The sequence below is a fragment of the Chrysochloris asiatica genome, unplaced genomic scaffold, assembly GCF_000296735.1.
Source record: "Chrysochloris asiatica unplaced genomic scaffold, ChrAsi1.0 scaffold00001, whole genome shotgun sequence".
NCBI classification, from domain to species: Eukaryota; Metazoa; Chordata; class Mammalia; order Afrosoricida; family Chrysochloridae; genus Chrysochloris; species Chrysochloris asiatica.
Genome location: NW_006408519.1, coordinates 48,112,137 through 48,136,781, shown reverse-complemented (window position 1 = coordinate 48,136,781; position 24,645 = coordinate 48,112,137). Strand labels below are relative to the sequence as shown.

Sequence of the window (24,645 nt, the reverse complement as noted above, 5' to 3'; positions counted from 1 at the left end):
TATGAGCTCAGCACTGGGGACACCTACTATGTGCTCAGTACTGGGGACACAGCGCCACAAAGAAAAGTAAGACTAACAAGGCTGCTCAAGTAATTCTAGAAAGAGATAGTGCCCACATCTTAGAAATGTGATGTGTATAGGTAGGTAGGTAAATAGGTAGGTCGGTTGTTGTTTTTTGTTAAGTGTTGTGGAGTAGATTCCGACTCATAGTGACCTGGTGAGTATTTCCAAGGAGTTAGTGGATTTGAGCTGCCAACCCAATGGGTAGCACTCAAGTGCTTATTCTATAGTGCCACACCAGGAATCTGATAGGTAGGTAGGTAGGTGGGTGGGTAGATAGATAGATAGATAGATAGATAGATAGATAGAACATAGAGATAGAGAGATGACAGATAGAACATAGAGACAGATGGTAAGTAGATGGATAGATGAATTGATAGAGGGATGGATGATAAATAATTGAATAAATGGATGGATGGATAGATAGATACATATATAGATGTTAAATAGATAGATACGTAGATAGATAGATGATATAGATGATAGATGATGGATGGATGACAGATGGATGATAGATAGATAGATAGATGATATAGATGATACATAGATGATGATGGATGGCAGACGGATGATAGATAGATAGATAGATAGATAGATAGATAGATAGATAGATGATGGATAGATGGATAGATAGATGATAGATATAGAAATAATGAGAAAAGATAGATGACAGATAGAACATAGAGACAGATGGTAAGTAGATGGATAGATGGATTGATAGAGGGATGCATGATAGATAATTGAATAAATGGATGGATGGATAGATAGGTATATAGATATTAAATAGATAGATAGATAGATAGATAGATAGATAGATAGATAGATAGATACATACATACATACATACATACATACATACATACATACATAGATGATATAGATGATAGATAGATGATAGATGGATGATGATGGATAGATGGATAGATAGATGATAGATATAGAAATAATGAGAAAAGATAGATGACAGAACATAGAGACAGATGGTAAGTAGATGGATAGATGGATTGATAGAGGGATGGATGATAGATAATTGAATAAATGGATGGCTGGATAGATAGATAGGTATATAGATGTTAGATAGATAGATAGATGTTCTTACTTTCTGCTAGTGTCTAACCTGGCTCTTGGTGACCCCAGATGTGCAGAGTAGATCTGCTCCATGGGGTTTTCAAGGCTGGGACCTTTTGGAAGAAGATCACAGGTGTGTCTCCCAAGGCATCTTGAGGTGGGTTCAAACAATCAATCTTTTCGCTCATAGTTGAGCACTTAACCATATGTGCCACCAGGGATTTTTGATAGACAGAGAATCAATGAATAGATAAGAATTCCCTATGCATTTTCCCTTTTGTGCTTATAAACAATTTGGAAAGTATATGAAAAACAAATATACATTTTCTTAATGCACCAACCAATGTGACCAAAAAAGCCTCTTAAACAAGCAAAGCTTTTGTTACTGAGTCCATTCCAACTCACAGTGACCCTACAGGACACAGCAGAAGTTGCCAAGGGTGTAGATGCTTATGCAGCAGACTGGTGAGTTTGAACTGCTGGCCTTCCAGTTGTTGTTGGTGTTAAGTGCCGCCAAGTCAGTTCCGACCCATAGCCACCCTGTACAGGGTTTCCGAAGCTATAAATCTTTAGGGGAGCAGAAAGCCTCATCTTCCTCCTGCAGAGCAGCTGGTAGTTTCAAACTGCTGACCTTAAGGTTTGCAGCCCAATTTGTAACCACTATGCTACCAGAGCTCATTAGTGGTCCCATATTTTAACCATTGTGCCCCTGGGGATCCGTAACCAATGACAACTCTTAGTAATCCTATAGCTGCCTTTACATCTTCATTCCCTCAAAGTTCTTTCCTTTTCTTGTGCTCTCTCTGTCCTCCTTGCATTTTCCTTCTTTGTTTTTATGTCTTTTCCTCTGGAAATGCATGTCTGTACCACAGAGCCACACAACCTGTGTGTCTACATGGTGCCACACGTGCACACTCAGGAGTGTTCACGTATGATACGTATGATAGGTTAGGGTTAGCCATACATACACACTCCTGTGTGTGTCATCCTCACCTGACACGACTCCTACCATCTCCCACCTTCCCTGAAACCACAGGAACCATGATTCGGGGGAAGCTCATCCCCAAACAATTTCTCTTACGTTTGTGTTCATATGTGATGTCGGCTATGTGCTGGAGTTTTGTAATGTGTATAAACAATGTTGTTTGTCTCTATGCCTATGTTTTTTAAGTGAAATTTCTGTGCTTATGTTTTAGTCCTTCTTTGAGCTCTTTCCTAACACTTTATTTACATTTTATTCTGCCTTCTTCAGTGCTGAACATTTAGACAGTCTACAGAGCCTTCCCATAAAAATCAGAACCGCCTAAGGCATAGAGCAGGAGGGATTGGGACCAACACTGTCCTTCAGCTTTGAGATGTAGAGTGGGTGGCCTGGTCCTTTGGGGTGTAAGTTCTTACGTTGATGGCAAGAGCTTGTTTAACCTTCTCCTAGCTTCAAATTTCCCTGAAAGGGGCAGAATGCTGTTACATTTCCAAGCAGATATGAGAATCCCATTTCTTAAACCCTCTGCTGCACATCGCTGTGTCTGTGGGTTGCCGTGCCAACCTTCCTTCCATAGAACAACCACAGCACAACATTGCCTGGTTCCGGGCACCACCTTCAGGGCCACTGATGTGTCTGTTGTTGCAGTGATTGACCCATGGAGATGGTCATGTTTCAATATGTTGTTTTATCAACCCGGTGGGCATGCAGTGGTAGTTTATGGTGGTTTTCTTTAGTCTGGGAGAGGATGGATCCAAGAGAGCTCACCAGCGAGGTGGGAATTGCAAAGTAAGCATCAGGTGACCCACGGGCATCTAGGCCTCCAAACAGTGGTGTTTGTCCCAGAACTGTGGGGAGAGCAGGAGGAGACCCACATCCATGGTGTGTGCCCAGTGTTTGTAGATGCAGAGCTTTCTGGGGGCCCAACAGAGTTTCTGCTTGTTTCCTGCCTCTTTATCCCTTGAGCCTCCGGATCCTGGAGAATGGGGTTTGCTGGGTGAGAAGTCATCACTCACGAGGCCCCTGAGGGCCCAGCTCTTGGCCCCATAGCCTAATCTATTCCATTAAAAACCAATCCAGCACTGCTACCATCCAGCCCATTCCAAGTCATGTTGTTGTTAAGTGCCATCAAGTCGATTCTGACTCAATGATCCTGTATAGCGTTTCTGAGGAGCAGTTGGTGGGTTTGAACTGCCAACCTTGTGACTCGCTGTTCCTACAGCACCACACCTGGTGTGGAGCTGTGGGTTAATGGGCCAGACTACAAAGCCGTTTAAACTGCAAGGTCGGTGGTTCAAGCTCACCAGCCGCTCCTCGGAAACCCTATACAGGGTCGCAATGGGTTGGGATTGACTCAACGGCACTTAACAACAACAACAACAACAATGCCACACCAAGACTCCATTCTGACTCACAGTGATCCTATAGGACAGACTAGAATGACTTCACATTGTTCCTGAGGCTGCCATCACTGTAAGCAGACGGTCGCATCTTTCTTCCTTGGAATGGCAGGTGGATTCAAACTGCCAATCTTTATGTTAGCAGCCCAGTGCCTGACCCGCTGTGCTACCAGGGCTCCCTCCCTTACCTGGTTCACCTGGTTCTGGCAGAGCACACCTAGAGCCCATCCCTTCACCTCAGTCTCCCTGGCTACCATCGCCACGTCCTGGGTGTTTACTAGTTCTGATTTGCTGTTCTTATTCTGACCTGTCCCAAAGCCCCGATTCAGTACTTTAACTCAGGAGGCCTCACAGAAAGACAAGTACACTGGGGGGATCACACCAGAAAGGGGAGGACTGGATGCTGTTTTCCTTCCTTGTGGGTTGGGCCCAGTCCCCTCACAGATTCTGAACAACGAACACCCCCATAATCACAGTCCACAGCAGAAGGGCACCTATGGGGTTGTCTGTTCCCATAAAGCGGACTGTCTGAGAAACATGCTACAGGGTGGCTGTGAGTGGGAATTGCCTCTGTGGTAGTTGAGGCAGGGGATGTGTTCTTCAGAGTCCCAATGATGCAAATGGTCAGCACGCTCTGCTGTTCATCTTAAGGCTGGTGGTTCAAATCCACCCAGATGTGCCTCAAAAGAAAGGCTTGGCAATTTGCTTCCCAGAAATTAGCCACGATAATGCCGTGGGGCACAGGCTACCCTGACACACTCAGCATCACCACGGGTCAGAACTGACTTGATGGCAGCTGCTTCCTCAGTTTATTCTTTCAACACGCTATGCCCAGAAAGTCCTGTAGGGCACTGTAGGATAAGCACTGGACCACAAGGTCAGTTTGAACCAGAAGACCTGCAGTTCAAATCCACCAGCCGCTCCTCACTATGAGTTGTAACCGACTTGATGGCACTTCACAACAACAACAACACGTCCAAGTAGATACCATGTTGTTGTTGTTAAGTGCCATCGAGTCGGTTCCGACCCATAGCGACCCTGTACAGGGTTTCCGAGGGTGTAAATCTTTACGGGAGTAGAAAGCCTCATCTTTCTCCCACGGAGCGGCTGGTAGTTTCGAACCGCTGACCTTAAGGTTCGCAGCCCGATTCGTAACCACTACGCTACCAGAGCTCCTTTTAAGTAGATACCATATGGTCATTCATTTCACCCGCCTGGCAGCCCTGGGAGGTCATGGAGACTGATTGTTCTCATGTCGCTGAATAGTAGAATCAGTGGGAATATCATGAAGTTCCGTGCTTACTGTGAGGCTGACCACTGAGTCCTGCCCTAACTCCTACCTGTGGACACCTGTGTGGACCCCTCTTCCCTCCTTTGTCTGATTAACTGAGTTACTGCTGGTGGTACCGGAACAACGGGGAATCCCAGAGCTTGTGGCTTTCCCCTGAGGAAGAGGAGGAAGAGGTGGCTGGGGGAACGGGTGGCTCTGGCAGTTGGAAATGGTCACTCACTGCTCCCAGACTTTCTGTCCTCACTTTGGGGTACCTCTGCCAAGTCACCAGACTTGCTGTGTCCTGTCTCCCATCCCTCTGCCCCCTCCTTCTCTGTCACTGTCTCCATGGCCCTGCCAAATGGACCAGCTGCATTGGGTGCTTGTCTGCTAATGAGGAACCCAGAACTGTCTCTTTGGAACCAGCACTGTTTAAAATCATGATTCTCCATTTTCTTCTGTGTCTGACCTGCTGTCTCCACAGGAAGTCAAACAGGCGGGTGAACAGAATGGTCATTCTGTCTGCTGAGAAGTCAGTGGGCTGAGAGGTTAGATTTAGAGGGCTGTTTCATGAAACCAAGAGGCTCACTCCAAGCTGGCTGGCTGCCTTGTCTGTCTGTTTGGCTGACGGACCTCTTGGGTGGGAGATGGGCCAGGGAAGGATGTGGAGATGGTGCAAGGCCAGGGACACACAAGAAGTCAGTATTTCATGAAAGAAGTGTCCCTGCACCCACTGATTCAAAACGTGCGTTGTGTGATATATAGTCATTTGTTCTTTTATCCCACCCTATGAAGGGAGTTCAAAATGTTCCTGGAAAAAATTAAATTAATAGACAATAGAATTTCCACACATTTTTTGAAGTCCCTGGTAGCACTGGAGAGGAATTTAAATAAACTTAGTGCCCTACAAGGCAACACCAGGAAGGTAGCCTTAGATACCTTAGACAGGAGATCCAAAGGGTAGCATTTGCCCAAGTCTATGGTACACAATAAGGAGCTCTGGTATCATAGTGGTTACGAATCGGGCTGCGAACCTTAAGGTCAGCAGTTCGAAACCACCAGCCACTCTGCGGGAGAAAGATGAGGCTTTCTACTCCCGTAAAGATTTACACCCTTGGAAACCCTGTACAGGGTCACTATGGGTCGGAACTGACTCGATGGCACTTAACAACAACAACAACAATGGTAGAGAATACTGAAAGTGTCACGGACTGCCAAAAGAACCAATAGATCTGTTTTGGAAGTGGTGCAGCCAGAGTGCTCCTTGGAGGCCAGGATGGCTAAGCTTCGTCTTTCATACTTTGGACATATTGTCCAGAGGAAACAGTCGCTAGAGAAGGATGTCATGCTGGGTAAGATGGAGAGCCAGAGAAAGAGAAGAAGACCCCCAACGAGATGGATCAGCCAGGTGGCATCATTGATGGTGTCAAGTGTGGCAGCGGTAGTGAGGTTGGCCCAGGATCGGACATTATTTCGTTCTGCTGTGCATGGGGTCGCTATGAGTCGGTTCCAACTCGATGGCACCTGACAACAACAACAACAATGGTAGCGTAGTGGTTACGAATTGGGCTCCTAGCCGCAAGGTTGGCAGTTCAAAACTACCAGCGGTTCCCCGGGAGAAAGATGAGGCGATCTGCTCCCGTAAAGATTTACAGCCTCGGAAACCCAGTACTGGGTCACTATGAGTCGGAACCGACTCCATGGTACTTAACCACAACAACAATGCTGAAGGCAGAGTAGCAGAGAAGGAGGAAGGGAAACTGGAAACACGGGGAGGAAGACGGAAGAGTGTTGTTACTTGCTGGGGACTGCAACCAGTATCACAAAACAACATGTGTTTGAACGGTTGAATGGAAAATCCATTTTCTCTGTAAAGTGTCACCCAGATCATAAGAAAAAGTTAAAAAGAAGTAAATTAAATCAATAAATAAAAGCAGTGACAGAGAAACTGGAGAGAGCAGGGTGTTTTGTGCATGTTAGGAGCTCAGGGCTGCGGTTCAAAACATCCACTTTGATGTGTGTCAGTAGCATGCCCCCCCCCCCCCCCTTGCTGGTAGAAGGAGGTGCTAGTGGATATTTCTTTAAACCCACAACCCTAACCCCACTGCATGGAGTCAATTCCGATTCATAGCCATCTTGTAGGCTGGAGCAGAGTTGGTTTCAGAGGCTGCAAACCTTTATGGAAGCCGAGTTTCATCTTTTTTCCTGAAGAGTAACTGGCTGGTGGGTTTGAACTGTTGACCTTTCAGTTAGCAGCCCAACTGTTAACCCTGTGCATCACCAGGGCTCCTTGGATGAGGCTCTCCACGATATCCACTGCTGTCACTTCCATTTTGACTCATACAGTCCTGCAGGGCAGAGTCGAACTGCTCCACAGGCTTCCCGAGGCGCCAGTCTTTACAGGAGCAGTGAGCCTCATGCTCTGGGATGATGCTCAAGCTCCTCAGAAGCTCAGCGTTGGGGCTCAAGGAAGGCAATGAGCATAGGGTTAGACCAGGAGGAGCCCCAATAGGAAGTGGACTGGATTTGCTTTCAGACAAGCGCTGCCCCGAACTTCCAGTCCCCAGGTCCCTAAAAGTCACCCTGTGTTCTTGCTTCCCTTTCCAGTTTGACCTTCAGTGGATTGTTATTTACTGTGACTCTCGGCATGCTGAGCTGGAGACCTGCTGTGACATCCCTTCTGGTCCGGTGAGCAAGGACTCTTCATGGGAATGGGGACAGGGAGTGGGTGTGTGGGCTTCAAGGTAGGCAGCTGTCAGGGCTTAAGAATGTGGGGTCCAGGCCACCAGAATCTGCTCTGAGCATCTCCAGGCCTCCAACCTCCTGATCACACAGGGGTTTCCCCGTGAGTCAATGAGACCAGCTCTGAGATCCCTGGAGGCAGAGAGATGTACTCAAAGTAGGGAAGGGAGTGAGAGAGTACTCCGGGCTGGTCAGGACATGGAGTTTACCTCCTTGCAGGCTTCTGCTTCTCCTTGTCCTCAGCACCCACTTCCTTTCTTTCAATCATCCAACTCTCTCAATCTTCTTGATCAAGTCCTAGCTCATGTGTGTACTTGAAGCATGGAGGCAGTGATGGAGCCTGCTTCGTCCAGTTGAAGGACTTCATCCATGTAAGGCACTTGGTATTTACTGCACACAGTAAATACTCCATGCATGTGCTCTGAGATCATGGCTGTCCTGCCACGTGGCACCTACCAGGTGGTAGTCATGGCTCCTTTCTGCCCATGTGCACCCCTTGCTGAAGAGCACTTTCTGGGGTGCAGCCAGATTCTGACTCTCTGCCCTTTCCTTCCAGTGCCAGGTGACCATTGTCACGGAGCCTCCACCCCAACCCCAGCAGCCTCCCACCTCTAGCAATGAACAGATAGGATTTTTGAAGACTATTAACTGTTCCTGCCCAGCTGGAGAGAAGGTACTTCCTGAACTCTACCCTAGGCTCCCAGCCCACAGTCCTAGAGCTGAGCAGAATGGGACTGTCTGCTCAGCAGGATCACATCTCCTGATTCTGCACTGATGGTGGGATTTTCCCATCATGCACCTGGCGTCCCAGGCAGAATGGCACCAAGTTCTCAATGGCTTCCAGGTCAGAGTTCCGTTCTTGCTCTTGTTAGTTGACTTGTATGCACTTGAGGAGGGAACAGCCTCCGCTCTGATTTTCATCAATATTTTCCTCAAGTTAGTAGTGTTCCTGCACCAGGTTTTCCTGGCTCCTACCTGTATTGTTGTTACTCAGGTGTAGCTAAGTCAACCTGGATTTGGGCAGAGCGTAACACTCCACACAGGGCAGTGAGCGACAAGATCTGAGGAACACACTCTCACCAGACTCTTCTCTATGTTTCACTTAATTAGTTGCCTTCTCCAGCTGTATCTGAGGAGAGCTTTATGCATTCTGTCATTTAAACAGGTGGCATATTTCTATGCATACACCACTACCACCTGTCAACTTAGATTAAATTCCTCATTGTGTGCCTGCAGCCTTCATTTGTTTTCTGTCGGCAGACCAGAGGCTCTTGATAGGAAAAAAGAAATGTTCCCCACTATTTGAGCCAAAGGAACATAAACATATATATATAAGGGTGACAGAAGTGGAATTGTGCTGGGGGAAGAAGGGCCCATGAAATTCTGGTGGACTGACGGGCCCTGTTATTGGTTGAATTGTAGCCCCCACTAAAAAAACCATATATGCTGATGTTCTAACCCCAAGCACCTGTGAAGTGACCTGGCTTGGGAAGGGGATTGATGCTGTTAAGTGCCATCAAATTCGGTTTTGACTCATAGTGCCCTCATATAGGGTTTCTGAGGAGCAGCTAGTGAGCTTGAATCACTGACCTTGCAGTTCAAACCGACCTTGCAGTCCAGCACACTAACCTGCAGTGCCACACCAGGACTCCATGGAGAGAGCCTGTGGGTTTGGAAATAAAGTTGTTGAAGGTTTATTAGTTAACGTAGTGTGAGGTCATATTGGAGAAGGGTGAGTCCTAACCCAATACAACTAGCATCCTTCGAGAAAAGAGCAGAAAAGATACAGAGAGACACAATGGAGAGACCACTGTGTGAAGATGGAGGTAGAGATTGGTATCATCTAGAAACCAAAGTGCCAATATTTGCCAGGAGCCAGCAGAAGCTGAAAGAGGCAAGAACGGACCTTCCTGCAGAGTCTTCAGAGGGACTATGATCCTGCTGACCCCTTAACTTCAAACTTCTGGTCTCTAGAGCTATGAGCAGATACATCCTGTCGTCCAAAGTCCCCAGACACACATGTGTGTGGTATTTTGCAGTGGTAGCACCAGGATGATCATGTAGCCCGAAGTCCCCTGATCTACAGCAGGGGGCTGTATCCATTGCTGTATCTGTACCTCCTAGTTCCATGGCAGCAGTGTGGACAAGGGACTGCTTGGGGACACCCAGTCAGAACCACGAAATGATGGCTGGAATCAATGAGGGATACTCCCTTTAAGAGGGCACTCAGCAACAGCAACCGCGGTGACTGAACATTGGACTCAGAGTCTACAAAAGAATTCTGATAAAAAAGGAGGAAAATGCAGAACAGGATTTCAAAGTTTCATGGAATCCAGATTTTTGGAACCCTGGAGGCTGGATGAACCATGAACACTCATACCCTGAGATAATCTTTCAACCCCAAACCAAAGCGCTCCACTGAGGTCTTCTTAAAAACAAATAATCATTTAGTTTCACTAGGGAACAGTGCCTGCCTTGAGCACTGTAGTCTTTCAAGACCGCCTTCTGTGGGATCACACTGACAACAGCCACTGGAAAGACTGAACAGGAACCTCAGGAGGCTATGAATGTGTGTTCACAGAGGAAGAACTCAGAAAACAAAGGTGACAGTGATTGCACAAATCAAAGAATGTCATCCGGTCACTAAATTGTCATGTAGAAATGGTTGCATTGGTGTATGTTTTCCTGGGTGTATTTTCAACATCAACAAAAATAAATAAGATTTAAAGAAAAAGAATTTCAACATTTGGCAGACAGACTGTTTGACCCTCTTCCATTTTCTCTCTTCTCCATTCTCCTCCACCCCTTCCTTTTTTTCCCCCCTCTTCCTCTCAGAGATTCAGATCCTGGGGAGATAGCTCTCAGTCCAGAGATTGCCCAACCCTGATCATCCTGATGGAAGGTCACACTAAGGGTGGGCCCAGGTGCTCCTTTCCCTGAGTTGGTCAGCTGAGGCTGTGACTGGGCAGTCTGTGACTTCTGCCCGGCTGGTGCTGCAGGAATGGGAGGGTGCATGGTGGAAGGACCCAGGCTGGGCAGGGGCTCCCGCTCCAGCCTCCCCTTAAGCTTCTGGCCAGCCACAGTCAATCCTGTGGTTCAATTCTTACATGTGAATAAAATCCCCCAAGCAGCGGTCTAACCCCAATCCCTTTGGATCCTTGTTTTCCATTCAGAACCCCAAATAAGAGATAGAATGGCATTGTAGGGTTGCACATGGGCCAAAACAGGCTCCATCCAGTCTCAAATTTTTCCTCCCAGCCAAGCCCATGCCCTGGTGATGTCCAGGCCCATGTGGTCCCTGGCAGGGAGCCCCAGGAGGTAAACCTGAGGCTTCCAGCCACCCTACTGTAGTGGTCTTTTCATTCCAGCTCACAAATACCTCTGGTCTTCACTGACCTCCTCTACATGACTTCTGGGCACCCCCTCTCCCTACTATTTCCAGACCTACCAGACCCATGACAGTCCCTCAGTGCCTATACTGCCCCATCTCACTCTGCTTCCCCCTTCTAGGAGGGGAGGAGGGAGCCTGCTGTCTCTGGGGTTCTGGTTTTCAGAGAGAGCATCTTCTGTCAGGAATGCCTTTCTTTCCCCACCTCCTTTCCCTTGTCTGCTGGCTCTTCACTCCAGACCTCTCTGAGGATGCACCGGAACACAGTGCTGTCACTGTGATTTCCCTGCTCTTTTGCTTCCTCCCTCCCTGCTTCTCTCCATTATTCATTGTCCACCCATTCGATAATGATGTAGTCAGCACCTGCAGTCTTCTTTTTTCACATCTGCAATTTTCAAGATAATCTGACCTTTTTGTCTCCCCCAAATCTGTGCTTCCATCAATCATAACATTATCATGAGGGAACTAAACTTTTCTATTTGAAGTCCTTTCTGTGAGACCCTGAGTTTCCAGATGGCAGAGATGAGATTTTTTACCGTTTTGCATTTTCATCTACTAATACATAGCCTGGTACAGAAAAAGCTATTAAATCATGGTGGACTTAATGGATAATTGGGCCGGGTCTTGAGGAGATGGGTGGGTGGATGGGCAGATGAATGGGGGTATGGATGGTGAATGGGTAAGTGGATGAGTAGGCAGATGGGAGAGAGGGATTTAAAAACCAGCAACATGCCTATCTTCTCTCTAGGAGAACAAGGTTCCATTGTTTGGGATGATCAGTCAGTACATGAGTTCCCAGCCCCACACTCTGAGTGGCATCGCCTAACAATTTATCCCTTTATATGCTCAATCATTGTTTGTTTATACATAGAACACTATGTATAGAACGGAGTCCTGGTGTGGTGCTGTGGGATATTGCACTGGACCGCAAGGCCAGTTTGAACTGCAAGGTACATGGTTCAAATTCACCAGCTGCTCCTTGGAAACTCTGCACAGGGTCTCTATGAGTCGGAATCAACTCCATGGCACTTAACTACAACAGCAATGTATAGAACACTATACTGCACGCTGAGATTCCAAGGCAAGTAGAACCCAACCCTGGCCTTCATCAAGTCCAGAGTCTACTATCTGAGTGGGGAAACCCAGGGGCTGAGACCAGGAAGTGTGCCTTCAGTCTTCCTCCAGAACTTTCCCAGCTCAGCTGGATGGCAGGACGACTCTGCTTCTTTCCTCCCACAAGCAAGGCCACATGGATGAACGTCCACAACATCCTCATGAAATGGGTGTCTATCACCACCTCTTCATCTTCACCTTATAGAAAATGCAGCACAGGGGGCTGGAAGCCCGAGGGCTCTCTTTCAGGAGGCTGGACTCTGGCCATAGGAAGACTCTGCTTTCAGTAACTTAAACCTTCAATTATTCAACTAAATCACATTGATGCTTCATGTCCATGTTTCCATCTCTATAACTCAACATCACATTGAGCATGAACTGCGTATCAAGCCTTCTGAGGGTGCCATGTGAAATTAGAAACAGAAACACTTATTGACTGTCATTTATATGGGCAGATGCCATCTGTGGGTGATTTTTTAAACGATAATGTGCCCAGAGTAGCTGAGTGCATAAGAGGGTAGGTTATTTTGAAGTGGTGGGGTGGGCCCCACAGGTAAATGATGAACTATCACTTTTTTTCATCAATAATGTTGTTGATACACATATAAAACCATAGGAACCATGATGCATTACCTTATAGTATGGGAAGATCTACATGTGCTACAACTCGTAGATCACAGTTCTAAAAACCCAGCAGCAAGCTCTTTTAGGTATTCAAAGCAGGCAGTTTACAAGTCAACAAACATTACATGTAGAAGTAGTCTATAAACGTATCTTTTTTTTGTATTTTGCTCTTCTTGTTGCTCTATGCCGTTCCTACTCATAGCGATCTTGTATAGGGTTTCCAAGGAGAAGCTGATGGATTTGAACTGCCGACCTTATGGCTTGCAGTCCGATGTTGATCCTATAGTGCCACACCAGGAGTGCAACAGTTTTGTATTTTTGTGTTGTTGTTGTCGTTAAGTGCTGTGGAGTCAGCTCCAACTCATGGCAACCATGTATAAGGTTTCTGAGGAATGGCTGGTGAGCTTGAACTGCTGACCTTGCCGTTCAACCCAACCTTGCAGTCCAACGCATTAACCCACAGTGCCAAGTGATAACATATCCAGGCAAAAGCAGATCATGAATTCTACTCTGTGTTTGTTTCTCTTTCATCCACCGAATGCTGTATTTGGAGGGTTTGTCAAAGCTCCTGGTGGTGGTTTCTACATGGAGAGCAGGGGGCGCTTGGCTCCCACCCGCCATTTCTCTGATCCAGCTCGGTACTTGACTTTTTCAGAGACCAGCTTATGGACTCGGTGGGTAGACAACAAGCAAGTGAGCTGAGGCGGGGAAATTTAAGATAGTGCCTTACCTATTCCTATTTGTCTTTCTTCCTTTAGGGTGAAAAGGGATTAGATGGCCCTGTGGGACTCCCCGGTCCAAAGGTCAGTACTGGTGCTGGTGGAGTTGCATTGTAGACTCATGATTCAATGTTTGTTTTTGCAATCTGAGTCCATAATCAAAAACAAAAAGGAAAGAGAAACACTGGTACTGCATGCTGCTGTACCAGTATTCTGCCCCTGTGTTTACCAGGTCTTTGACATTGGAAGGTAGGTACAAGAGGCATGAAGTTCTAAATCCTTGCGTCTCTTAACTGTTCAGAGGTCCAGTCCCAGTCTGGAAATAGGAGCTCAGAAGGGTTGATCTAGGTGAGCCCTGCTCAGTTCTCCTTTGTGCCACAGGCTAACTCTCTACCGTCCATGAATTCTGCACCCACCTCTTTAGGCTACTTTCAGGGGTCGGATTATTACAAGTGGTGTAGATTGCATGACATTCCTTTTACACAAACTTTCCAACTTGCTAACCCTGCTGGGGTTCTCCACCCTCAGTCATGGAGGTGCGACACTCCCCATGGGTCCCTGAGTCTGTTCTGTGGTCTTTACTAGGAACCCTGGTGGCATGATGGCTAAGTGCTTGACTGATTATCAAAAAGTTGGTGATCTGAACCCACTTGGAGGCTTCCTGGGAGAAAGACTGGACAGTCCACTACCCCAAGGACTACAGATTAGAAAACTTAAAGGATCATTATACTCTGTCACATGGGATTGCCATGAGTCAAAACCAACTCCACAGCACACAACGATAACATAATCTTCATAGAGCTAGATGGAGCCATCTGCCCTCACCCCTGTTCAAGTCTCAGAAAACTGAGACAAGAGAGGTAATCTGAAGTGCCCACATCAGGTTGTTAAGTGGTCACTAGCTGCTCTGTGGTTTGAGAGAGGGGCCAATGTGGACATGGGGGGAACACAAGACTCTTCCCCTTATCTTTCCTTTTTCTTCTTGTCTTCCCTTTCTCCTGCGTCTGCTACATCGGCCTCTTCTCCTTCCTCTCCTCCTCTCCTGCATTTCTTAGTTTCTCATTCATTCCACCAGAATGATTATCTACCCACTGAGGTCAGTGTTGGGTTTCCAGGATGGTTAAGACATATCCCTGCCCTAAGTCCTCGGAGTCTGGAGGGCCACGCAGAGCAATTGGATTCTATTTCAACTGGAGACTTTCTTGTGGTCCATCCTCTTCCAACGGATTCTAAACACAGTGACTGTGCACCTGTCATGTGCCGGGTTCTGAGCTCTGAAGTTACGTGTTACCTGTGCCATAGAGAGCATGCACAAGTGTAAGGGTCACCTTTGCTTTCCTTATAGTAGACGGTCAGTGTTTGCTGAATGAACACCATCCAATCCGTATACCAGCCCTGCCTGAGAAGCAGCATTTATCCCGTTTCACAGATGAGGAAACCAAAGGCCAAAGATGTTAAGATGAGAATTTCTTTCTCTTTACCTACCTTACTTTATTATTCTTTCCCTTCCTATGCCTCTAGCTCTCTCTTCTCTCTCCTCTCCTTGTTTTCTCCCTCGCTCCTGCCTCTGCTTGTACCTTGTTTATAACCTTCTCCCATTCTCCTCTGCTCTCTTCTGCCCCCACACTGCGAGGATGGGACACAGATACAGCCATTGTCACATACATGTACTCTCATGCACACACATACATACACCTATGTATTTGCATAAACACACTCTCCAACTGCTGGCCTCCTGTCCCTGCTGACTCTCCTCCTTGTACCAATGCAAAGCCACTGGGAGCCATCCAGGGTACCGGAGACCATGGCAAAAAGACAAACAGACATTTCTACCTCACAGAGCTCTCTCTGGGCTATGACCTAACTGCTTCTTTGCTCTCAGACCCAGAAAAGAGCCAAGCAGTCTGGATTTTGTGGGTCTTTAAGTAGGAAGTGTTCCACCACTCATGTGTCAGTTTGTCATACAGTGGTGGCTTGTGAGTTGTTGTGATTCTGGAAACTATGCCACTGGTATTTTAAATACCAGCAGGGCCACCCATGGTTTCAGATGAGCTTCCAGATGAAGACAGACTAAGAAGAAGGAGTGATGAACTACTTCAGAATATTTAGTCACTGAAAACCTTATGAATAGCAGAGAAACACTGTCAGATACAGTGCCAGAAAATGAGCCCCTCAGGTTGGAAGGCATTCAAATTGTGACTGGGGAAGAGCTGCCTCCTCAAAGTAAAGTTGACCATGATGACGTGAATGGAGTAAAGCCTGTGGGAGATAAGCCCACGGGACAACTCAAAATGAAGAGAAACAGCTGTAAACATCCATTGAAAATCGTAACATGTTATGTACGAAGTATGAATCTGGGAAAACTGAAAGTTGTCAAAAATGAAATGTAACACATAAACATTAATATCTTAGGCATTAGTGAGCTGAAGTGGACTGGTATTGGCCATTTTGAATCTGAAAACCACATGGTTTACTATGCTGGAAATGACGAATTGAAGAGGAATGGTGTTGCATTCATTGTCAAAAAGAACATATCCAGATCAGTCATGAGGTACAACGCTTTCTGTGATAGGATAATATCCATGCGCCTACAGGGATGCCTAAGGAGCTTTGGTAGCATAGTGGTTACGAATCGGGCTGCAAACCTTATGGTCAGTATTTCTAAACTCCCAGCTGCTCCACGGGAGAAAGATATGGCTTTCTGCTCCCTTAAAGATTTACAGCCTCGGAAACCCTGTACAGGGTCTCTATGGGTTGGAACTGACTCCACTGCATTTAACAACACCAACAGGGAAGCCTAGTTAATACCACTATTATTCAAATTTATGCACCAGCCACTAAAGCCAGTGAGGACAAAATAGAAGAATTCTACCAATTTCTTCAATCTGAAATGGATCAAACATGTAATCAAGATGTATTGGTCATTATTGGTGATTGGAATGCAAAGTTTGAGAGCAAAGAGGAAAGGAAAAATCAGCAGTTGGAAAATATGGCCTTGGTGATAGAAATGATACTGGAGATCGCATGATAGAATTCTACAAAATCAATGATTTGTTCATTTCAAATACGTTCTTTAGACAGCATACATGATGACTATACACATGGACCTCACCAGATGGAATATATAGAAATCAAATTGACTATACCTGCGGAAAGAGACGATGGAAAAGCTTCATATCATCAGTCAAAACAAGGCCAGGGGCAGACTGTGGAACAGACCATCAATTATTCTTATGCAAATTCAAACTGAAGCTGAAGAAAATGAAGACAAGTCCATGAGAGCCAAGAATGTGAACTTGATTATATCCCACCTGAATTTAGAGATCATCTGAAGAACAGATTTGATACTTTAAACACTAAAGACTGAAAACCAGAAGAGTTGCGGGACGACATCAAGAACATCATACATGAAGAAAGCAAAAAGTCATTAAGAAGACAAGAAAGAAGAAAAAGGTCACAATGGATGTCAAAAGAGACACTAAAACTTGCTCTGCAGCATAGAGTTGCTAAAGCAAATGGAAGAAATGAGGAGGTCCAAGAGCTGAACAGAAAATTTCAGAGATCAGCTAAAGAAGATAAAGCCAAATATTACAACAAAATGTGCAAAGATCTGGAGTCAGAAAATCAAAAAGGAAAAACATATTCAGCATTTCTCAAGCTAGAGGAACTGAAGAAAAAATTTAAGCCTCGAATTTCATTATTGAAGGATTCTCTGGGCAAATTATTGAATGATGCAGAAAGCATCAAAAGAAGATGGAAGGAATACACAGAGTTATTATTTTGTACCAAAAGGAAATGATTCATGTTCAATCATTTCAAGAGGCAGCATATGATCAAAGGCCAATGATACTGAAGGAGGAAGTCCAAGGTGCATTGTAGGAATTGGCAAAGAACAAGGCACCAGGAATTGATGGAATAAAAATTAATATCTTTCAAGAAAGGGACGCGGCACAGGAGGCACTCACTCATCTCTGCCAAGAAATTTGCAGATGACTTTCTGGCCAACTGATTGGAAGAGATCCATATATGTGCCCATTTCAAAGAGAGGTGACCCAACGGGATGCAGAAATCATCGGACAATCTCTTTGATATCCCATGTGAATGATGTTTTACTAAAGGTAATATAGAAATGGTTGCAAGCCTACATTGACAGAGAATTTCCAGAGGTTCAAGCTGGATTCAGAAGAGGCTGTGGAACAAGGGATATCATTGCTGATGTCTGATGGAACTTGGCTGAAAGCAGAGAATATCAGAAAGATGTTTACCTGTGCTTTATTGACTATGCAAAGGCTTTTGATTGTGTGAATCATGACAAGCTATGGGCAACATTGCAAAGTATGAGTATTCTGGAACATTTAATTGTTCTCATGAGGAATCTGTACATGGACCAAGAGGTAGTTGTTCTAACAGAACATGGAAACACGGAATGGTTTTAAATTAAGAAAGATGTGCGACAAGGCTGTATTCTTTCACCATACTTTTTCAGCCTGTATGTTGAGCAAATAATACGAGAAGCTGGGTTCTATGAAGAAAAACATGGCATCAGGATTCGAGGAAGCCTCATTAACAACCTGTGATATGCAGATGATACAACCTTGCTTGCTGAAAGTGAAGAAGACTTAAAACATTTACTGATGAAGATCAAAGAGCACAGCCTTCGGTATGGATTACATCTCAATGTCAAGAAAAAAATTCTCACCACTGGACTAATAAACAACATTCTTATCAATGGAAAAATGATAGAAGTTGTCAAGGACTTCATTTTTGGATCAACTATCAACACTCATGGTTGCAGCAGTCAAGAAATCAAACAACTTATTGCATTAGGCAAATCTGCTGCACAAACCTTTTTAAAATGTTGAAGAGCAAAGATGTCAGCTTGAAGACTAAGGTGTGCCTGACCCAAGCCATGGTATTTTCAATAACCTCATATACATGTGACATCTGGATAGTAAATAAGGAAGACTGCAGAATAATTGATGCATTTGAGTTATGGTGTTGGAGAAGAATATTGAAAGTGCCATGGGCTGCCAGAAGAACCAATACATCTGTTTTGGAAGAAGTGTAGCCAGAGTGCTCCTTGGAGACCAAGATGGCCAAACTTTGTCTCTCATACTTTGGACATATTGTCAGGAGGGACCAGTCGCTTGAGAAGGATGTCATGTTTGATAAGGTGGAGGGTCAGAGAAAAAGAAGAAGACCCCCAATGAGATGGATTGGCCAAGTGGCAGCATCGATGGACTCAAATGTGGCAACAGTAGTGAGGTTGGCCCAGGATCGGGCAGTGGTCCGTTCTGCTGTGCATAAGGTCGCTATGAGTCAGTACCGACTCGATGGCACCTAACAATAACAACAAGTAGGAAGTGTTGGCCTGGAAGGGTAGTTGTTTGGAGGGTGGCTATACTTCTTGCTTTGGTTGAAACTCGGGTGGTATGGGCAGAAGAGCCTGAGCCCAAGAATAGGATGGGGAGAGGCAGATGTGCAAGGAGAGGAATGCTAAGGAGTGGATGTAGCCCCCTGGAAGCACTCCTGGCTGGTTTGCAATCCCACCTGATAGTATGAGCAGCACATGGCCTCAGCCAGCGGCTAACAGGGTGAGTGCACATCTGTGCTCACCAGGATTTTGTTCATCTAAATCCAGCTTGAATTATGCCAACAAGCATCACCTGGTATCACCTGGGACCAGGACCTGTTTTGGTTTGAGGTAACAGAAAAGTAAAAATCTGAGAGCCCTGTCCCTGCCCAGGACTCTTAGCCTAGTTGTTGTTGTTGTTGTTGTTAGGTGCTGTTGAGTCAGCACTGACTGATGGTGACCCCATGCACAACAGAATGAAACCCTGGGCCAGCCTCACAATTGTTGCTGCCGCCAGTCTGCGGATCCATCTCATTGAGGGTCTTCCCCTTTTTCTCCAACCCTCCACTCTACCAAACATGATATCCTTCTCCCAAGACTAGTCATTCCTGATAATATGTCCCAAGCTAAGAGATGAATTCTGGCCATCCTGGCTTCCAGGCCATTGAGAGGCGAGATGAAAGAGGATGGAGCTACTGTGGGTGGCCAGGGCTGTAGGCCCAGAGTAGAGGCCTTCAAACCAACCTTGGGGGGGGGGGGTTGTTTAAGGGCACCTTTCTGAGGGAGATCCCACCCAAGCTAGATCAAGTAGGATACGTAGGAATTGCCCAGGACAAAGAAGACAGGAAAGACATTCCAGGTGAACGGCTACTTTGCCTGTGCTGTTTGCTTTGCTTGCCTGCTTTGCCTCTCACAGGTCCTGTCTATATGAGTGGACTGAGCTCAGGTGGGACCTCTGACAGAAAGGTGCCCCTCAGGCTGACACCACTTGAAAACAATGAAAGGACTGCAGTGGACATGGATGAAATCATCCACTTTAGGGACCAGGAAATGCCTGGCCATGGACAGCAGGTGTGGGGATTCCTGTGTGCAGGTCTAACCTGATGTTTGTTTTTGTTTCCATCACTCAGGGGGACGTGGGGATCCCTGGGCTGCTGGGAGCACCAGGACCTAAGGGAGAGAAAGGAGACTCCGTGAGTAGCTGGCCCCTGTCTGCATGGGGGTGTCATGTGACTGTGCCATGTGACTGCAGTGCATGTCTGGCCCACAGGGCTGCATAACGTGGCCACGGAAACAGTGGTGCAGGTACACCAAGGAGAATTCTGGGAATACTGTAGACAGTGATGTAGCTACACCAAGGAGGAGCCTGGGAATAGTGCAGACAGTGATGTAGCTACACCAAGGAGGAGCCTGGGAATAATGGAGACAGTGGTGCAGGTACATAAGGGAGGAACCTGGGAATAGTGCACACAGTGATGTAGCTACATCAAGGAGGAGCCTGGGAATAATGGAGACAATGGTGCAGGTACATAAGGGAGGAGCCTGGGAATAGTGCAGACAGTGTGAACCTATGTCAGGAAGGAGCCTGGGAATAGTGCAGACAGGGTGAACCTACACCATGGAGGAACCTAGGAATACTGGAGACAGTATGTACCTACGCCATGGAGATGGTGTGTACCAACATCATGGAGGAACCTGGGAATAGTGTAGACAGTGTGTACATACATCATGGAAGAAATTGGGAATAGTGGAGATGGTGTGTACCTACACCATGGAGGAGCCTGGGAATAGTGGAGACAAGGTGTACCTACACCATGATGACTCTTGAAACATATAACTGAAATGATCTGGTCCCTAAAGGCCACATGATATGTAAGTCTGTTCATATGGAATATCCAGAACTGGCAAGTTTACATAGACAGTACGTAGCATGTTGATTCCCACAGGCTGGGTGAGTGGATATGAGAGATGACGTGTAGATTATGGTTGCTCTCTGGCATCATAGAAACTGCCTTGAGTTGACTATGGTGGCGGTGGGCAACTGTGTGGAGATATCAGACATGCACTGAATCGCCCACTTTGAACAGGTGAATGGCATGCTATGTGAAGTGTACCTCAGCAAAACTATTCTGAAACAAGTGCTACCTAGACTGTTGGCTTGTTGGGAAAGTGAGGTGACAGAACCCTCATGACATTCCACACTCAGTCATGACTAGATGTCATCTGTTGGGTTGGGCTCCATAGTGGAGGTCATGGGCAAACATTCCCATCATTTCAAACCCTGGCGTAGACTGGGATGAATGACATCAGGCATGGAAAGGCGTAGTCTGAAATCACTGCATTCTGCTGTATTTGTTTCTTTCTAGGGCAGAGGGCCTTTTGTACAAGGAGAGAAGGGTGAAAAGGTATGTGCACCCAATATTCTACTCTTCCCAGGACTTAGGGGTGGCTGGGCGAGGAGCAGGGAGGCTTGCTTTGGGAAAGGCATGAGTTACCATTGTGCCTCCTGGGAGGAGTTCGAGTGCGTTGGAAGGGGTTCCCTGTGCTGAGTACGAGGCTCTGTGTGTCCCCAGGGGTAGAGCACCAATAATCAAGTTAAGCACCAGCTTATTTGTGCGTACTCACTAACGTGTAATTAAAAATTTCACATTCAAAATATCAAAGATGTGCTGGAACGCATGTGAAACTGTTCACTACAGATTATTAAGTAAGCACAACTAAGTCCATGCATGCCTTGCTTAATGGGTCCTCCATATCTGTCAGTGATAGTAAATTTGTAAACAGGCTTTGATTCTGTAAGAAGATGCTATAGGGAGAGAGACAGATGTCAGTCAGACCTAGAAATAGAATCTTTGGTGGGAAATGTGAAATTGTTTACTACAGATTAGTAAATAAGCACAAGTAAGCCTATGCTTACCTTGATTAGTGAGTAATCCTACATTGTGTGTCTGTCCTATTCCCCATCTTGGGTAGTGGAAGGATACTTTGTGGTCAGCAAGCAGAGAAAAGAAGGAGACAGAAAAGGGTGGATGACCATTGAGAAGCAGGACCATAGGTGCTGGGGGCTTTCAGAGTTGCACCTGAGAAGCTGAGCTTTGGGTGGGGCAGCTCCTTCCAGGTCAGAGTGGGCGGGCCAGAGAGTGTTTGGATGTGGGTGGGTCAGAATAGTGAGAGCAGATGCTACCTGACTTCACCCAGGGGGTGTGACCCTGGACCTGAGGCATTGTTTGTGAGCCACAGTGTTGTTGTTGTTGTTAAGTGCTGTTGAATCAGTTCCAACTCATAGAGACCCTTTATAGGGTTTCCAAGGAGCAACTGGTGGGTTTGAACTGCCAACCTTGTGGTTCCCAGTCCAATGCTGATCCTATAGTGCCACACCAGGAGTCCACAATGGTGGGCATTAAACACTAGGATGTGTCTGACTTTCATGCTGCAGTGGAAGGCTGTGTTGAAGGGTCTGGGTATCCTTAGACTAGTGAGAGTGTTCTTCCTGCAGATGGTTCGAGGAGCAGGTGCCAAATAGAGCTGGAGGGTCAGGGGACTGGGGGAGTTGGGTGGGCAGTCAAGAGATGATCTTAACTTTCCAGCCATCATGAAGATGGTGCGGGGCAGGACAACTCTCTGTTCTTTATGCCGTGAGTCACCATGAATCTGAGCTGACTCAATGGCTCCTAACAATGTGTTTAAAAAACAAAACAAAACAAAAAACCCCACTGACCTTGAGTTAATGCCAACTCATAGAGACCCTGTACAGAGTTTCCAAGGGTGTCAGTCTTTATGGTAGCAGACAGCCTCATTTTTCTCCCTTGGAGTGGCTGGTGGTTTTGAAACATTGACCTTGTGGTTAGTAGTTCAATGCTTACCTAACAGTGCCACCAGAGCCTCTTAACAATAATGTTGTTGTTGTTAAGTGCTGTGGAGTCAGTTTCGACTCATAGCCACCCTCCATAGGGATTTCAAAGAGCAGCTGGTGAGTTTGAGCCGCTGACCTTGTGCTTTGCAGTCCTGTGCTTATCCTACAGCACCATACCAAGACTCTGACAATAATGTTAGTGGTAGGCTCCTAAGAAAAATAATGTTTTGTTAAGTGCTATTGAGTTGGTTCCAACTCATAGCAACCCTGTATAGGGTTTCCAAGGAACGACTCGTGAGTTTGAACCGTCATTCTTGCAGTTCAAACTGACCTTGTGGTCCAGTGCTTACATCCTACAGTGCCACACCAGGACTCCAATAATGTTGTTGTTAGGTGCCACCAGGTCAGTACAGATTCATAGAGACCCTATGGACAATAGAACAAAACACTGCCCAGTCCTGCACCAGTCACGCTAATCCCGCACAATGATACTAGTAGCTATTATTGGCCCATCTTGACTAATACTGCATTGGACTGAAAACAAAACAAAACAAAATGAAAAAAAACACCAAGCCCACCACCATCGAGTTAATTCCAACTCATAGTGACCCTGTCTAGGATTTCTGAGGCTGTCAATCTTCATGGGAGCAGACTGCCTCATTTTTCCCATGGGGCAGCTGGTAGATTTTAACTGCCCATCTTGTGGTTAGCAGTCTAGTGTTTATATTGAAAACCTAATCTCTATACCTGTGAATAAGGAGCTCTGGGAGCATACTGGTTACAAATTGGGCTGCTAACCTCAAGGTCAGCAGTTTGAAACTACCAGCTGTACCGCAGGAGAAAGATGAGGCTTTCTGCTCCCGTAAAGATTCACAGCTTTGGAAAACCTGTACAGGGTTGCTATGAGTCGGAGCTGACTCCACAGCACATTACCACCACCACCACCATACCTGTAAGTAGGACCTTGTTTAAAATACGGTTTTTCCTTATCAGTCACATTAAACAAAGTCAGACCTGAGTAAGTTACTGAGCCTAATCCTGGCTGAGTGATGTCTCATAGAAGGGGAGAGAGACGTGGAGGAAACATCACACATGGAGGAAGACAACACATGAGACTCCGTCCATATGCAGCCAAGGATACTAAGGCTAACTGGGTTGGCCAGCAGCTAGGAGAGAGACATGGGACCGTTCTCTCTTGAGTACTCAAGAGGAGTCCACCTCTAGCTTCCCAAACCATGAGAAGTGAATGTGGGTTAGGTGTTGGGCTGCAAACCGCAAGGTTGACGGTTCAAACCTACCAGCTACTCCTCGGGAGAAAGATGCAGTTGTCTGTTCCCATAAAGATGTACAGTGTCGAAACCTTTAAAAGCTGCTAAGAGTCAGAATGGATTTGATGGCAGTTGGTGGGCTTAGAAAGAGAAAGACGGTTGTAGGAGTTTGGAAGGGGAGTGATGAGGACACGAAATTGGGGGCAGCCTTTCCTGGGCTGAGAGTTGGAGGGGACTCCTGGAGGCCTGGAAGCGTGCTCCCAGGTGATGGTGCCCCTGTGTACATCTTAACTCAAACTGCACAGACTCACCAGGTCTTGGAAGGTATCGGACTCCTTTGAAGGAAGAATGCTGGCTAAGCTGTCAGCCCATAAAGAGAAATAAAAGCAGAGAGTAACTAAGAATGCTGCTACAAACAAAAGAAAACAAGCCCCTCCCTTTTCCCCAGGAGGACATTTATGTTGATGGTGTCCTGGAAGTCCAGGCCCCTACAGACTTGGGACACTAGGAGAAGGTCCATTGCTCCCAGGGAACTTATACCAGTGCTCCATTCCATAGAAGCAGCTCTCAGATAACCAGTCCTTCTCTTCCTGGAGGCTGATTAGAGCCTCAGCAGTGCCCAGTTTGTCCAGGGCTAGAGATTTACCCAGATACACACAGTGCATACCTACCAACTCTGTCCAGAGTAATTCATGTATGAGACTCAGAACGACCATGATGCTATGCATTGGACAGGGGGTCCATTAGACTGACCATGATGCTATGCATTGGACAGGGGGTCCATTAGACTGACCATGATGCTATG

The 24,645-nt window shown here is 46.3% G+C and overlaps 1 protein-coding gene across 1 annotated transcript in view; it reads left to right on the top strand.

The window, feature by feature from the left end:
- COL22A1 (collagen, type XXII, alpha 1) overlaps window positions 1-24,645 on the top strand; it is a 283,964-nt gene that overhangs the window by 42,876 nt on the left and 216,443 nt on the right. Inside the window, 5 exon segments of the mRNA XM_006830721.1 lie at window positions 7,388-7,468; window positions 8,079-8,195; window positions 13,406-13,450; window positions 19,850-19,912; window positions 21,086-21,124. Of these exon segments, the coding sequence (XP_006830784.1) occupies window positions 7,388-7,468; window positions 8,079-8,195; window positions 13,406-13,450; window positions 19,850-19,912; window positions 21,086-21,124 (345 nt within the window).